The following is a 16031-nucleotide window of genomic DNA, read 5'->3' on the forward strand; positions in this document are numbered from 1 at the left end:
CAACGCAACCATCAACAACCATCACCACTAGTAATCCCTCCCCCTTTCCCACAGCCCGCCCCACCGTACCACCATGCGCAGCGCCAGCGATCCCGCCGAATATGGTATACACTATTCAGTTGCTATGAATGGAATGTCTAAAAAGCACTCGAATTCGTCATCTCTTTAGGGAATTGTTGCATGTAAAATATGCGATAAGTGATCATTGCAGAGCTCTGTTCTCGTCTTTGCCCTTATAATACGAACTATATCTAAGAGACTGGTAGGGATTGCTTGTCCTCAGACCAACAAAACTTAGCCTACGCCTTTTTCGTGGTGAAAATGGGCTTCTTTAACGTTTTGCTGGTGCTGGCAGTTGTATCTCAGAGTGCAGTCACTCAAGGTTTGTACGCGCGCAGTTGGTTTAAGTTTTTTTTGTAGACTTATTTACTACGCCTGTTCCAAAAAAGACAACTTTCCACAGGTTAGTGCCGAGTTATTCTTGTGTCATGGTCAAAAGGGGTTCCGATAGTTTTTACCGCTGCGATTGACAAAGAAAAAGCAATACACTGTTCTAAATTCTAAAGACCTAGATTTCGTCATAATAGTGATACTTGGTGACTTATTTTAATTCTGATTATATTCTAATTTTATTCTATTTTAAATCTCGTTCGTTAGTTTAAATTACAGAACATAAGCTACTACTTAGTCCATGTAGTATTTAAATATTCTGGATAAATAGGAATATTTTTTGCATTATTAAATTTTTACTCGATCAACTTTACTGAAGTGGAACAAAACACCACGACATGAAACCGAACAATCAAGAGAGTTTAATAAAGCGCATGCGAAATGGACACGACAGTATCCACAGCGAGGGTTACTGTGACTTATATTAAATTTCAGATGTTAATTATCGTGGCTAGTTAGATTAGCAATTTTATAAATTTATACACTTATTTAAAATAAACGGTAGCAGTCGGAGAATCTATGTGTCGTAGCCCGCAGATGTACAAGCTCTAAAAGCGTTATGTATTATTTTCTTCAAAAAGAGATCTTGGCAGGAAAAAAAGCATACTTGTTAGTAAGTAAGTGAGAAAACACTAGAACAAGAGAAAACACTAGAACAATCCAAAACCGCAAGGCATGATGGGTATGTTTTGTCCTCATCCAAAAAAGCATGAAAGCGCCTTCTGTTGTGTATCAGAATTGGCATTCCGGCAGCCAAACATCTCGTATGCGGTCTCGATTTTTAAAAATACTGTGTGCCTGAGTTGTTCGTTCTTTTTGTGCATCTTGTATGCGCATGTATCTTTAATAACTTTTGCCACACTAAGCCTAAGTTCAAACGTCGTATTATCCATGAGCTGTACTCAATGCAATTATGTGCAAATGAATCGAGTCGATTGTTTCATCTTCAGTTGCATGCATTTGCACTGAATACGGCTCATGGATAATACGACGTTTGAACTTAGCCTAACGGTCGAAACTCGCGGATTGTTGGGAAAACCTTAGACTATGGGAAACTCGATTTTTATTTGACAGAATATGTAAACGTGAATAATTATTTATTTATTATTATTTTTTTAGCTGCAAACAACGAAATCAGCTCAAATGACGGTAAGTTGACGCATCACAACGATCATTAATAAAGACTGTGAGCCTGTTTTAAACCTCACACATATTTGACAAAAAGTAAAAAACAAGTGATGTCCAGGTTCAGTATTCTCTCGTCCGTTTTAAAAAATGTGTAACCATATCTGTTGACGCTGGGTTTTGTGTTTTTCGGCGAAAATTCCCTGAGTTCACTGGTCGCGAGTTCACTGGACGCGAGTTCACTGGACGCGAGTTCACTGGACGCGAGTTCACTGGACGCGATTTCACTGGACGCGAGTTCACTGGACGCGAGTTCACTGGACGCGAGTTCACTGGACGCGAGTTCACTGGACGCGAGTTCACTGGACGCGAGTTCACTGGACGCGAGTTCACTGGACGCGAGTTCACTGGACGCCAGTTCACTGGACGCCAGTTCACTGGACGCGAGTTCACTGGACGCGAGTTCACTGGACGCCAGTTCACTGGACGCCAGTTCACTGGGCGCGAGTTCACTGGGCGCGAGTTCACTGGGCGCGAGTTCGTTGGACGCGAGTTCACTGTACGCGAGTTCGTTGGACGCGAGTTCACTGGACGCGAATTCACTAGACGCGAGTTCACTGGGCGCGAATTCACTGGACGCGAGTTCACTGGAAGCGAGGGAGTTGGACGCTGGTTCGTTGGACGCGAGTTCGTTGGACGCGAGTTCACTGGACGCGAGTTCGTTGGACGCGAGTTCGTTGGACGCGAGTTCACTGGACGCGAGTTCACTGGAAGCGAGTTCACTGGAAGTGAGGGAGTTGGACGCGGGTTCGTTGGACGCGGGTTCGTTGGACGCGGGTTCGTTGGACGCGAGTTCACTGGACGCGAGTTTGTTGGACGCGAGTTCACTGGACGCGAGTTCACTGGACGCGAGTTCGTTGGACGCGAGTTCACTGGGCGCGAGTTCACTGGACGCGAGTTCACTGGACGCGAGTTCACTGGACGCGAGTTCCTTGGACGCGAGGGAGTTGGACGGGCGTACGTATTTCCCAAAATGACAGCCAAATAACAAAATCTTAGTTTTCTCGCCGAAAGAAATCTCCAAGGCTTACAGGTAGGCTATGCTAGACACGAGATTGCATCCTGCCAAGTGCTTTTTCAACAAGGTGGTGATGTCACCAGTCACGCTAAACACTAGATTGCATCCTGCCAAGTGCTTCGTCAACAAGGTGGTGATGTCACCAGTCACGCTAAACACTAGATTGCATCCTGCCAAGTGCTTCTTCAACAAGGTGGTGATGTCACCAGTCACGCTAAACACTAGATTGCATCCTGCCAAGTGCTTCGTCAACAAGGTGGTGATGTCACCAGTCACGCTAAACACTAGATTGCATCCTGCCAAGTGCTTCGTCAACAAGGTGGTGATGTCACCAGTCACGCTAAACACTAGATTGCATCCTGCCAAGTGCTTCGTCAACAAGGTGGTGATGTCACCAGTCACGCTAAACACTAGATTGCATCCTGCCAAGTGCTTCGTCAACAAGGTGGTGATGTCACCAGTCACGCTAAACACTAGATTGCATCCTGCCAAGTGCTTCGTCAACAAGGTGGTGATGTCACCAGTCACGCTAAACACTAGATTGCATCCTGCCAAGTGCTTCGTCAACAAGGTGGTGATGTCACCAGTCACGCTAAACACTAGATTGCATCCTGCCAAGTGCTTCGTCAACAAGGTGGTGATGTCACCAGTCATGCTAAACACTAGATTGCATCCTGCCAAGGGCTTCGTCAACAAGGTGGTGATGTCACCAGTCATGCTAAACACTAGATTGCATCCTGCCAAGTGCTTCGTCAACAATGTGGTGATGTCACCAGTCACGCTAAACACTAGATTGCATCCTGCCAAGTGCTTCGTCAACAAGGTGGTGATGTCACCAGTCACGCTAAACACTAGATTGCATCCTGCCAAGTGCTTCGTCAACAAGGTGGTGATGTCACCAGTCACATGCGGACATAACGCTGGGGAGTTTGCGAGGCTGCGCTAGCTTGACACTTGCCAAAGCTTAATGTTTGTTTACTTGTTTCAGATGCGCTGTTGAAATTTTGTTTACTTGCTACATATGCGTTGTTGTACTGGCACTAGCTTGGCGCTTGTTTACTTGTTTTATAGGCGTTAATGACATGTATACTTGTGTTTCAGATGCGTTGATGACATGTATACTTGTGTCTCAGATGCGTTGATGACATGTACACTTGTGTCTCAGATGCGTTGCTGACATTTATACTTGTGTCTTAGATGCGTTGATGACATGTATACTTGTGTCTCAGATGCGTTGATGACATGTATACTTGTGTCTCAGATGCGTTGATGACATGTATACTTGTGTCTCAGATGCGTTGATGACATGTACACTTGTGTCTCAGATGCGTTGATGACATGTACACTTGCGTCTCAGATGCGTTGATGACATGTATACTTGTGTCTCAGATGCGTTGATGACATGTATACTTGTGTCTCAGATGCGTTGATGACATGTACACTTGTGTCTCAGATGCGTTGATGACATGTATACTTGTGTCTCAGATGCGTTGATGACATGTATACTTGTGTCTCAGATGCGTTGATGACATGTATACTTGTGTCTCAGATGCGTTGATGACATGTATACTTGTGTCTCAGATGCGTTGATGACATGTATACCTGTGTCTCAGATGCGTTGATGACATGTACACTTGTGTCTCAGATGCGTTGATGACATGTATACTTGTGTCTCAGATGCGTTGATGACATGTATACTTGTGTCTCAGATGCGTTGATGACATGTATACTTGTGTCTCAGATGCGTTGATGACATGTACACTTGTGTCTCAGATGCGTTGATGACATGTATACTTGTGTCTCAGATGCGTTGATGACATGTATACCTGTGTCTAAGATGCGTTGATGACATGTATACTTGTGTCTCAGATGCGTTGATGACATGTACACTTGTGTCTCAGATGCGTTGATGACATGTATACTTGTGTCTCAGATGCGTTGATGACATGTATACTTGTGTCTCAGATGCGTTGATGACATGTATACTTGTGTCACAGATGCGTTGATGACATGTACACTTGTGTCACAGATGCGTTGATGACATGTATACTTGTGTCTCAGATGCGTTGATGACATGTATACTTGTGTCTCAGATGCGTTGATGACATGTATACTTGTGTCTCAGATGCGTTGATGACATGTATACTTGTGTCTCAGATGCGTTGATGACATGTATACTTGTGTCTCAGATGCGTTAATGACATGTATACTTGTGTCTCAGATGCGTTGATGACATGTACACTTGTGTCTCAGATGCGTTGATGACATGTATACTTGTGTCTCAGATGCGTTGATGACATGTATACTTGTGTCTCAGATGCGTTGATGGCATGTATACTTGTGTCTCAGATGCGTTGATGACATGTGTACTTGTGTCTCAGATGCGTTGATGGCATGTATACTTGTGTCTCAGATGCGTTGATGACATGTATACTTGTGTCTCAGATGCGTTGATGACATGTATACTTGTGTCTCAGATGCGTTGATGACATGTACACTTGTGTCTCAGATGCGTTGATGACATGTATACTTGTGTCTCAGATGCGTTGATGACATGTATACTTGTGTCTCAGATGCGTTGATGACATGTATACTTGTGTCTCAGATGCGTTGATGACATGTATACTTGTGTCTCAGATGCGTTGATGACATGTACACTTGTGTCTCAGATGCGTTGATGACATGTATACTTGTGTCTCAGATGCGTTGATGACATGTATACCTGTGTCTAAGATGCGTTGATGACATGTATACTTGTGTCTCAGATGCGTTGATGACATGTACACTTGTGTCTCAGATGCGTTGATGACATGTATACTTGTGTCTCAGATGCGTTGATGACATGTATACTTGTGTCTCAGATGCGTTGATGACATGTATACCTGTGTCTAAGATGCGTTGATGACATGTATACTTGTGTCTCAGATGCGTTGATGACATGTACACTTGTGTCTCAGATGCGTTGATGACATGTATACTTGTGTCTCAGATGCGTTGATGACATGTATACTTGTGTCTCAGATGCGTTGATGACATGTATACTTGTGTCACAGATGCGTTGATGACATGTACACTTGTGTCACAGATGCGTTGATGACATGTATACTTGTGTCTCAGATGCGTTGATGACATGTATACTTGTGTCTCAGATGCGTTGATGACATGTATACTTGTGTCTCAGATGCGTTGATGACATGTATACTTGTGTCTCAGATGCGTTGATGACATGTATACTTGTGTCTCAGATGCGTTAATGACATGTATACTTGTGTCTCAGATGCGTTGATGACATGTACACTTGTGTCTCAGATGCGTTGATGACATGTATACTTGTGTCTCAGATGCGTTGATGACATGTATACTTGTGTCTCAGATGCGTTGATGGCATGTATACTTGTGTCTCAGATGCGTTGATGACATGTGTACTTGTGTCTCAGATGCGTTGATGGCATGTATACTTGTGTCTCAGATGCGTTGATGACATGTATACTTGTGTCTCAGATGCGTTGATGACATGTATACCTGTGTCTCAGATGCGTTGATGACATGTACACTTGTGTCTCAGATGCGTTGATGACATGTATACTTGTGTCTCAGATGCGTTGATGACATGTATACTTGTGTCTCAGATGCGTTGATGACATGTATACTTGTGTCTCAGATGCGTTGATGACATGTACACTTGTGTCTCAGATGCGTTGATGACATGTATACTTGTGTCTCAGATGCGTTGATGACATGTACACTTGTGTCTCAGATGCGTTGATGTCATGTATACTTGTGTCTCAGATGCGTTGATGACATGTATACTTGTGTCTCAGATGCGTTGATGACATGTATACTTGTGTCTCAGATGCGTTGATGACATGTATACTTGTGTCTCAGATGCGTTGATGACATGTATACTTGTGTCTCAGATGCGTTGATGACATGTATACTTGTGTCTCAGATGCGTTGATGACATGTATACTTGTGTCTCAGATGCGTTGATGACATGTATACTTGTGTCTCAGATGCGTTGATGACATGTATACTTGTGTCACAGATGCGTTGATGACATGTATACTTGTGTTTCAGACGCGTTGATGACATGTATACTTGTGTTTCAGACGCGTTGATGACATGTATACTTGTGTCTCAGATGCGTTGATGACATGTACACTTGTGTCTCAGATGCGTTGATGTCATGTATACTTGTGTCTTAGATGCGTTGATGACATGTATACTTGTGTCTCAGATGCGTTGATGACATGTATACTTGTGTCTCAGATGCGTTGATGACATGTATACTTGTGTCTCAGATGCGTTGATGACATGTACACTTGTGTCTCAGATGCGTTGATGACATGTACACTTGCGTCTCAGATGCGTTGATGACATGTATACTTGTGTCTCAGATGCGTTGATGACATGTATACTTGTGTCTCAGATGCGTTGATGACATGTACACTTGTGTCTCAGATGCGTTGATGACATGTATACTTGTGTCTCAGATGCGTTGATGACATGTATACTTGTGTCTCAGATGCGTTGATGACATGTATACTTGTGTCTCAGATGCGTTGATGACATGTATACTTGTGTCTCAGATGCGTTGATGACATGTATACCTGTGTCTCAGATGCGTTGATGACATGTACACTTGTGTCTCAGATGCGTTGATGACATGTATACTTGTGTCTCAGATGCGTTGATGACATGTATACTTGTGTCTCAGATGCGTTGATGACATGTATACTTGTGTCTCAGATGCGTTGATGACATGTACACTTGTGTCTCAGATGCGTTGATGACATGTATACTTGTGTCTCAGATGCGTTGATGACATGTATACCTGTGTCTAAGATGCGTTGATGACATGTATACTTGTGTCTCAGATGCGTTGATGACATGTACACTTGTGTCTCAGATGCGTTGATGACATGTATACTTGTGTCTCAGATGCGTTGATGACATGTATACTTGTGTCTCAGATGCGTTGATGACATGTACACTTGTGTCTCAGATGCGTTGATGACATGTATACTTGTGTCTCAGATGCGTTGATGACATGTATACTTGTGTCTCAGATGCGTTGATGGCATGTATACTTGTGTCTCAGATGCGTTGATGACATGTATACTTGTGTCTCAGATGCGTTGATGACATGTATACCTGTGTCTCAGATGCGTTGATGACATGTACACTTGTGTCTCAGATGCGTTGATGACATGTATACTTGTGTCTCAGATGCGTTGATGACATGTATACTTGTGTCTCAGATGCGTTGATGACATGTATACTTGTGTCTCAGATGCGTTGATGACATGTACACTTGTGTCTCAGATGCGTTGATGACATGTATACTTGTGTCTCAGATGCGTTGATGACATGTACACTTGTGTCTCAGATGCGTTGATGTCATGTATACTTGTGTCTCAGATGCGTTGATGACATGTATACTTGTGTCTCAGATGCGTTGATGACATGTATACTTGTGTCTCAGATGCGTTGATGACATGTATACTTGTGTCTCAGATGCGTTGATGACATGTATACTTGTGTCTCAGATGCGTTGATGACATGTATACTTGTGTCTCAGATGCGTTGATGACATGTATACTTGTGTCTCAGATGCGTTGATGACATGTATACTTGTGTCTCAGATGCGTTGATGACATGTATACTTGTGTCACAGATGCGTTGATGACATGTATACTTGTGTTTCAGACGCGTTGATGACATGTATACTTGTGTTTCAGACGCGTTGATGACATGTATACTTGTGTCTCAGATGCGTTGATGACATGTACACTTGTGTCTCAGATGCGTTGATGTCATGTATACTTGTGTCTCAGATGCGTTGATGACATGTATACTTCTGTCTCAGATGCGTTGATGACATGTATACTTGTGTCTCAGATGCGTTGATGACATGTATACTTGTGTCTCAGATGCGTTGATGACATGTATACCTGTGTCTCAGATGCGTTGATGACATGTATACTTGTGTCTCAGATGCGTTGATGACATGTACACTTGTGTCTCAGATGCGTTGATGACATGTATACTTGTGTCTCAGATGCGTTGATGACATGTATACTTGTGTCTCAGATGCGTTGATGACATGTATACCTGTGTCTCAGATGCGTTGATGACATGTACACTTGTGTCTCAGATGCGTTGATGACATGTATACTTGTGTCTAAGATGCGTTGATGACATGTATACTTGTGTCACAGATGCGTTGATGACATGTATACTTGTGTCTCAGATGCGTTGATGACATGTATACTTGTGTCTCAGATGCGTTGATGACATGTATACTTGTGTCACAGACGCGTTGATGACATGTATACTTGTGTCTCAGACGCGTTGATGACATGTACACTTGTGTCTCAGATGCGTTGATGTCATGTATACTTGTGTCTCAGATGCGTTGATGACATGTATACTTGTGTCTCAGATGCGTTGATGACATGTATACTTGTGTCTCAGATGCGTTGATGACATGTATACTTGTGTCTCAGATGCGTTGATGACATGTATACTTGTGTCTCAGATGCGTTGATGACATGTATACTTGTGTCTCAGATGCGTTGATGACATGTATACTTGTGTCTCAGATGCGTTGATGACATGTATACTTGTGTCTCAGATGCGTTGATGACATGTATACTTGTGTCACAGATGCGTTGATGACATGTATACTTGTGTTTCAGACGCGTTGATGACATGTATACTTGTGTTTCAGACGCGTTGATGACATGTATACTTGTGTCTCAGATGCGTTGATGACATGTATACTTGTGTCTCAGATGCGTTGATGACATGTACACTTGTGTCTCAGATGCGTTGATGACATGTATACTTGTGTCTCAGATGCGTTGATGACATGTATACTTGTGTCTCAGATGCGTTGATGACATGTATACTTGTGTCTCAGATGCGTTGATGACATGTACACTTGTGTCACAGATGCGTTGATGACATGTATACTTGTGTCTCAGATGCGTTGATGACATGTATACTTGTGTCTCAGATGCGTTGATGACATGTATACTTGTGTCTCAGATGCGCTGATGACATGTATACTTGTGTCTCAGATGCGTTGATGACATGTATACTTGTGTCTCAGATGCGTTAATGACATGTATACTTGTGTCTCAGATGCGTTGATGACATGTACACTTGTGTCTCAGATGCGTTGATGACATGTATACTTGTGTCTCAGATGCGTTGATGACATGTATACTTGTGTCTCAGATGCGTTGATGGCATGTATACTTGTGTCTCAGATGCGTTGATGACATGTATACTTGTGTCTCAGATGCGTTGATGACATGTATACCTGTGTCTCAGATGCGTTGATGACATGTACACTTGTGTCTCAGATGCGTTGATGACATGTATACTTGTGTCTCAGATGCGTTGATGACATGTATACTTGTGTCTCAGATGCGTTGATGACATGTATACTTGTGTCTCAGATGCGTTGATGACATGTAAACTTGTGTCTCAGATGCGTTGATGACATGTATACTTGTGTCTCAGATGCGTTGATGACATGTACACTTGTGTCTCAGATGCGTTGATGTCATGTATACTTGTGTCTCAGATGCGTTGATGACATGTATACTTGTGTCTCAGATGCGTTGATGACATGTATACTTGTGTCTCAGATGCGTTGATGACATGTATACTTGTGTCTCAGATGCGTTGATGACATGTATACTTGTGTCTCAGATGCGTTGATGACATGTATACTTGTGTCTCAGATGCGTTGATGACATGTATACTTGTGTCTCAGATGCGTTGATGACATGTATACTTGTGTCTCAGATGCGTTGATGACATGTATACTTGTGTCACAGATGCGTTGATGACATGTATACTTGTGTTTCAGACGCGTTGATGACATGTATACTTGTGTTTCAGACGCGTTGATGACATGTATACTTGTGTCTCAGATGCGTTGATGACATGTACACTTGTGTCTCAGATGCGTTGATGTCATGTATACTTGTGTCTCAGATGCGTTGATGACATGTATACTTCTGTCTCAGATGCGTTGATGACATGTATACTTGTGTCTCAGATGCGTTGATGACATGTATACTTGTGTCTCAGATGCGTTGATGACATGTATACCTGTGTCTCAGATGCGTTGATGACATGTATACTTGTGTCTCAGATGCGTTGATGACATGTACACTTGTGTCTCAGATGCGTTGATGACATGTATACTTGTGTCTCAGATGCGTTGATGACATGTATACTTGTGTCTCAGATGCGTTGATGACATGTATACCTGTGTCTCAGATGCGTTGATGACATGTACACTTGTGTCTCAGATGCGTTGATGACATGTATACTTGTGTCTAAGATGCGTTGATGACATGTATACTTGTGTCACAGATGCGTTGATGACATGTATACTTGTGTCTCAGATGCGTTGATGACATGTATACTTGTGTCTCAGATGCGTTGATGACATGTATACTTGTGTCACAGACGCGTTGATGACATGTATACTTGTGTCTCAGACGCGTTGATGACATGTACACTTGTGTCTCAGATGCGTTGATGTCATGTATACTTGTGTCTCAGATGCGTTGATGACATGTATACTTGTGTCTCAGATGCGTTGATGACATGTATACTTGTGTCTCAGATGCGTTGATGACATGTATACTTGTGTCTCAGATGCGTTGATGACATGTATACTTGTGTCTCAGATGCGTTGATGACATGTATACTTGTGTCTCAGATGCGTTGATGACATGTATACTTGTGTCTCAGATGCGTTGATGACATGTATACTTGTGTCTCAGATGCGTTGATGACATGTATACTTGTGTCACAGATGCGTTGATGACATGTATACTTGTGTTTCAGACGCGTTGATGACATGTATACTTGTGTTTCAGACGCGTTGATGACATGTATACTTGTGTCTCAGATGCGTTGATGACATGTAAACTTGTGTCTCAGATGCGTTGATGTCATGTATACTTGTGTCTCAGATGCGTTGATGACATGTATACTTGTGTCTCAGATGCGTTGATGACATGTATACTTGTGTCTCAGATGCGTTGATGACATGTATACCTGTGTCTAAGATGCGTTGATGACATGTATACTTGTGTCTCAGATGCGTTGATGACATGTACACTTGTGTCTCAGATGCGTTGATGACATGTATACTTGTGTCTCAGATGCGTTGATGACATGTATACTTGTGTCTCAGATGCGTTGATGACATGTACGCTTGTGTCTCAGATGCGTTGATGACATGTATACTTGTGTCTCAGATGCGTTGATGACATGTATACTTGTGTCTCAGATGCGTTGATGACATGTATACTTGTGTCTCAGATGCGTTGATGACATGTATACTTGTGTCTCAGATGCGTTGATGACATGTATACTTGTGTCTCAGATGCGTTGATGACATGTATACTTGTGTCTCAGATGCGTTGATGACATGTATACTTGTGTCTCAGATGCGTTGATGACATGTATACTTGTGTCTCAGATGCGTTGATGACATGTATACTTGTGTCTCAGATGCGTTGATGACATGTATACTTGTGTCTCAGATGCGTTGATGACATGTATACTTGTGTCTCAGATGCGTTGATGACATGTATACTTGTGTCTCAGATGCGTTGATGACATGTATACTTGTGTCTCAGATGCGTTGATGACATGTATACTTGTGTCTCAGATGCGTTGATGACATGTACACTTGTGTCTCAGATGCGTTGATGACATGTATACTTGTGTTTCAGACGCGTTGATGACATGTATACTTGTGTTTCAGACGCGTTGTTGGGTCTTACCATCGCCTTCTTGGTGCTGTGTGCCGTCATTCTAATCGCTGTACTTGTCATGGTGCCGATGGTCATTAAGAAGTCAAAGGAACATAAAACAGAAGTGGGGTAACTCAAAGCATGATCCGTAGTACAGAGACGGCGGACAACGGGTGGGACAGGGTAGATTGTGTTTCTGTGGGGGAGGTGGGGGAACTCCAAAAAACATGATCCATACAGGAACGGCGGACAAAGATGGGAAAGGGTAGGATTGTATGTGTGTGTCAGTGGCTCTGTCTCTTACTCTCTTTACCCCCCCCCCCCCCCCCCAACTTTTACAAAGTTTTTTTTAGCGTTTGTTCAAAAATATTTAAATTTCCGAATTGACATTGAAATTTCGGTTCTAAATTCCCCTGCTCCGAGGGATGTCTTTGCATTTTTGTTTAAGCAACCTAACTACCCTCACTGCTAGCTCCGCCATTAATCGTAGTGACCAGTGATGTTCTAGAGATTTTTGCTTCAGGAAGGGGATCGAGGAAGGTCTTATATCACAGAAAGAGCACTTTTAATAGGCTCCACTACGGACCCTTTCTTTGAGTCCTTTGTACTGCAAAAGTTGACGGTGGTCGAAATAGAGGGAAACACAAGGCATTGAAACTCATTCGGCATCAGAGGAAAAAGATATATTCTGCACGAAAACCATCATCCCGGCCTCTCCCCCACCTCTCTTGATATCCATTGCAATTGGTCCGTGCCCAGAGAAGGGTTAGCAATGGCTTCCCTCCATTCGTCTGTCTGTCTGACCGTCTGTCCGTCTGACCGTCTGTCTGTCTATTCGTCTGTCTGTCTGTCCGTCTATTCGTCTGTCTGTCTGTCCGTCTATTCGTCTGTCTGTCTGTCCGTCTATTCGTCTGTCTGTCTGTCCGTCTATTCGTCTGTCTGTCTGTCCGTCTATTTGTCTGTCTGTCTGTCCGTCTATTCGTCTGTCTGTCTGTTCGTCTATCTGTCTGTCTGTCTGACCGTCTATCCGTCTGTCTGTCTGTCTGTCTGTCCGTCTATTCGTCTGTCTGTCTGTCTGTCTGACCGTGTCTGCTGCCGACTGTTGTAACCACGCCCTAATGTAGCATTTCCCCAGTATTTGAAAGTAAATATATATTGAAATGACCAATGGTAGCCCCCTGTTTTTTTGTCTATGTATCGTGCCCCATCTCCCCAGATAATGATATCAAAGGCTGTGGCGCCCCTTCGGCACCCTCCTGGGTACCATTGACTTATAGCTTCAAATCCATTCGCCCTCAATTTAGCATGCGAGTTTTCAGTGACGCAAGAGCCTCTTTGACAGTGGGTCTGACAGTGAGCTTAATAGGGCCACACCCTTTTTAAGTAAAGTGATGTTTGCCAGGTAAACAAGAAAAAACTGGCATAGTCTTCATACATTGGATCACCCTGGGTCCTCCACTTCCTAACCGCATTTTACCGTTTTCCGCTGCAGCAATTCCTACACGTTTGGACAAGCTACGTATGACGATGAGTTGGCGTACGGCGCCAAGTACCACTCTACCATCAGTATGGGCGCCATTTATCTGCCGGAGGAGAACGGCCACGTAAGTAGCTCTACTCCGCTCCGTATTGTCCAATTCCCATTCCAGTTCTAAATTCTACAAAATTTTCCTGGAACAATGAAAAAAAACTACACTTCAGTTTTCATGACGTGGTGCCAATGTCAAGCGGGCAACGTGGAAATATGACTTATTTGATAACACAATTGTAAAACAAAATTTGATCGAGTATCCAGCGCTCCTTTTATTCAGCCTCAGGATTTGGATTGCTCATAGAATGAGAAAGAGAGATGCTCCATGCTCGCGCATTGTTTAGTTCTCACATGCTTACTTATTTAATACCGACTGCCCCCAAATCTAAGGCACAATTCCCCAGTTGTTTGCAGTATTGTGTTGGTACACGCACGCTAAGTGAAACAGTGTCAAATCGAGGTAAATGCATTGAAATCTCCATTATTATGCTTTCCCTTTATCAATCATAGGCACCGGAGCACGTGTACGTGGATGGCACTCAAGGCCAGCAGAACGGTGGGCAGAACGTGAAGCCCAACGGGACACAAATGTCTTCATTCAGCAACGCAGCTTACGACACCACAGTACAGTAAAAAGCCCTGCTCAGGTTTGTATGCCTTTCTGTTTGTTCTATCTATCATAGTCTTTCCCATAGAGAGTGTTAAAGGAGCAATTTATTAATATTAAAACGCGTAACAAAAGAATGTTGCGAAGGATCTAGTTGGTTCACCTTTTGCAATATCAAGGTTTGAGAAAACCATATCCAAACTGAGAATAATACTATTTCTAAATCAATTTTCATCTTCTCAAAGTGAGGCATTAACAAGATAATTTTTTCCGTTTTCGAATTTCAGGGGCTTTTTTTAAAAAATAACATCAAAATTATTTTTAGTCGTGCAAGAGTATCATATGGAGAAAGTTCTTCATTAAGAAATTACCCCTCCCCCCCCCCCCCCCTCGGCTTCACGCGTTTCCGAATTTCAGGGGCTTTTTTGAAATAACATCAAAATTATTTTTAGTCGTGCAAGAGTATCATATGGAGAAAGTTCTTCATTAAGAAATTACCCCTCCCCCCCCCCTCGGCTTCACGCGTTTCCGAATTTCAGGGACTTTTTTGAAATAACATCCAAATTTTTTTTAGTCGTGCAAGAGTATCATATGGAGAAAGTTCTTCATTAAGAAATTACCCCTCCCCCCCCCCCTCGCCTTCACGCGGGCTGACTATACCCTGTGTCGTTAATATTGCATCCAGGTCGTTGTAAACTGTATTTTTGGTGTGTTTTATTTCAGGTCGAATGCTAATCAATTGACGAAATTAAGGAAATCTCACCCTTCTCTATAAAAATTCATATTAATATTAATGTATTAAAATATAAGAATAGGGATTACATCATTAATCGAAATCTATACTTTCATGCTTTGCTTATAATGATAATGATGAGTCAGTAGCATGCTTCCCGTCCTTTGTTTATTTACACAATGACACTGTGAAATAATAATATTAATAATAATGAGTGTGATAAAAATAAAATGATGTTCTCTGCGCGGTCGTTTTCCCACTCCTATCTCACACCTGTGTCATCTTGAAAGGTAACCAGGGTTACGTCCTCAAGAGGGATGGTCGGGGGCTTGCTTTAATGCAATTTCATCTTAAGTTACCTTTTTGGGGGGAACTTTGAAGACCCAAATGGGGGTTTTGAAGGGTGATGTGGAAAGGGGATTTTTTTTTATCCAGCATGTATGCTTCCCGACTGCATTCATTTTATATAGATTTATGATCTCTAAGAAAATCTTCTCATTGGAGGAATGGGAGGGGGGTTAACGCCTTGTGCCCTCCGCTAGTCAGGGGGGATGTCAGACCCAGTGAGTAACAAATTCAAATTTCTCTTTGAGATTTCAAGGAATGAAGGAATAATATATTATCATAGTGTTTCTACTGTTTTTTTTTTTTTTTTTTTAATAGCTGGGCTTTTCTAATCGAGTAATGACGTCGAATGACGTATGGAAGTGAAT

The 16031-nt window shown here is 42.6% G+C and overlaps 1 protein-coding gene across 2 annotated transcripts; it reads left to right on the forward strand.

Moving 5' to 3' along the window:
* Positions 1 to 147: 147 nt before the first annotated feature.
* On the forward strand, positions 148 to 15561 carry LOC116611661. Of its 2 annotated transcripts, XM_032372084.2 has the most exons (6): positions 150 to 382; positions 1570 to 1599; positions 12459 to 12576; positions 13940 to 14051; positions 14489 to 14625; positions 15309 to 15561. In XM_032372084.2, the coding sequence occupies exons 1-5, from the start codon at positions 322 to 324 to the stop codon at positions 14609 to 14611; spliced, it is 444 nt and encodes a 147-aa protein (XP_032227975.1). In that variant the 5' UTR covers positions 150 to 321; the 3' UTR covers positions 14612 to 14625; positions 15309 to 15561. The 2 variants fall into 2 exon arrangements, with proteins under 2 accessions (XP_048588587.1, XP_032227975.1); XM_048732630.1 differs by lacking the exon at positions 15309 to 15561 and having other exon boundaries at positions 148 to 382; positions 14489 to 14627.
* Positions 15562 to 16031: the final 470 nt, after the last annotated feature.

This window comes from Nematostella vectensis, chromosome 9, assembly GCF_932526225.1.
Source record: "Nematostella vectensis chromosome 9, jaNemVect1.1, whole genome shotgun sequence".
NCBI classification, from domain to species: domain Eukaryota; kingdom Metazoa; phylum Cnidaria; class Anthozoa; order Actiniaria; family Edwardsiidae; genus Nematostella; species Nematostella vectensis.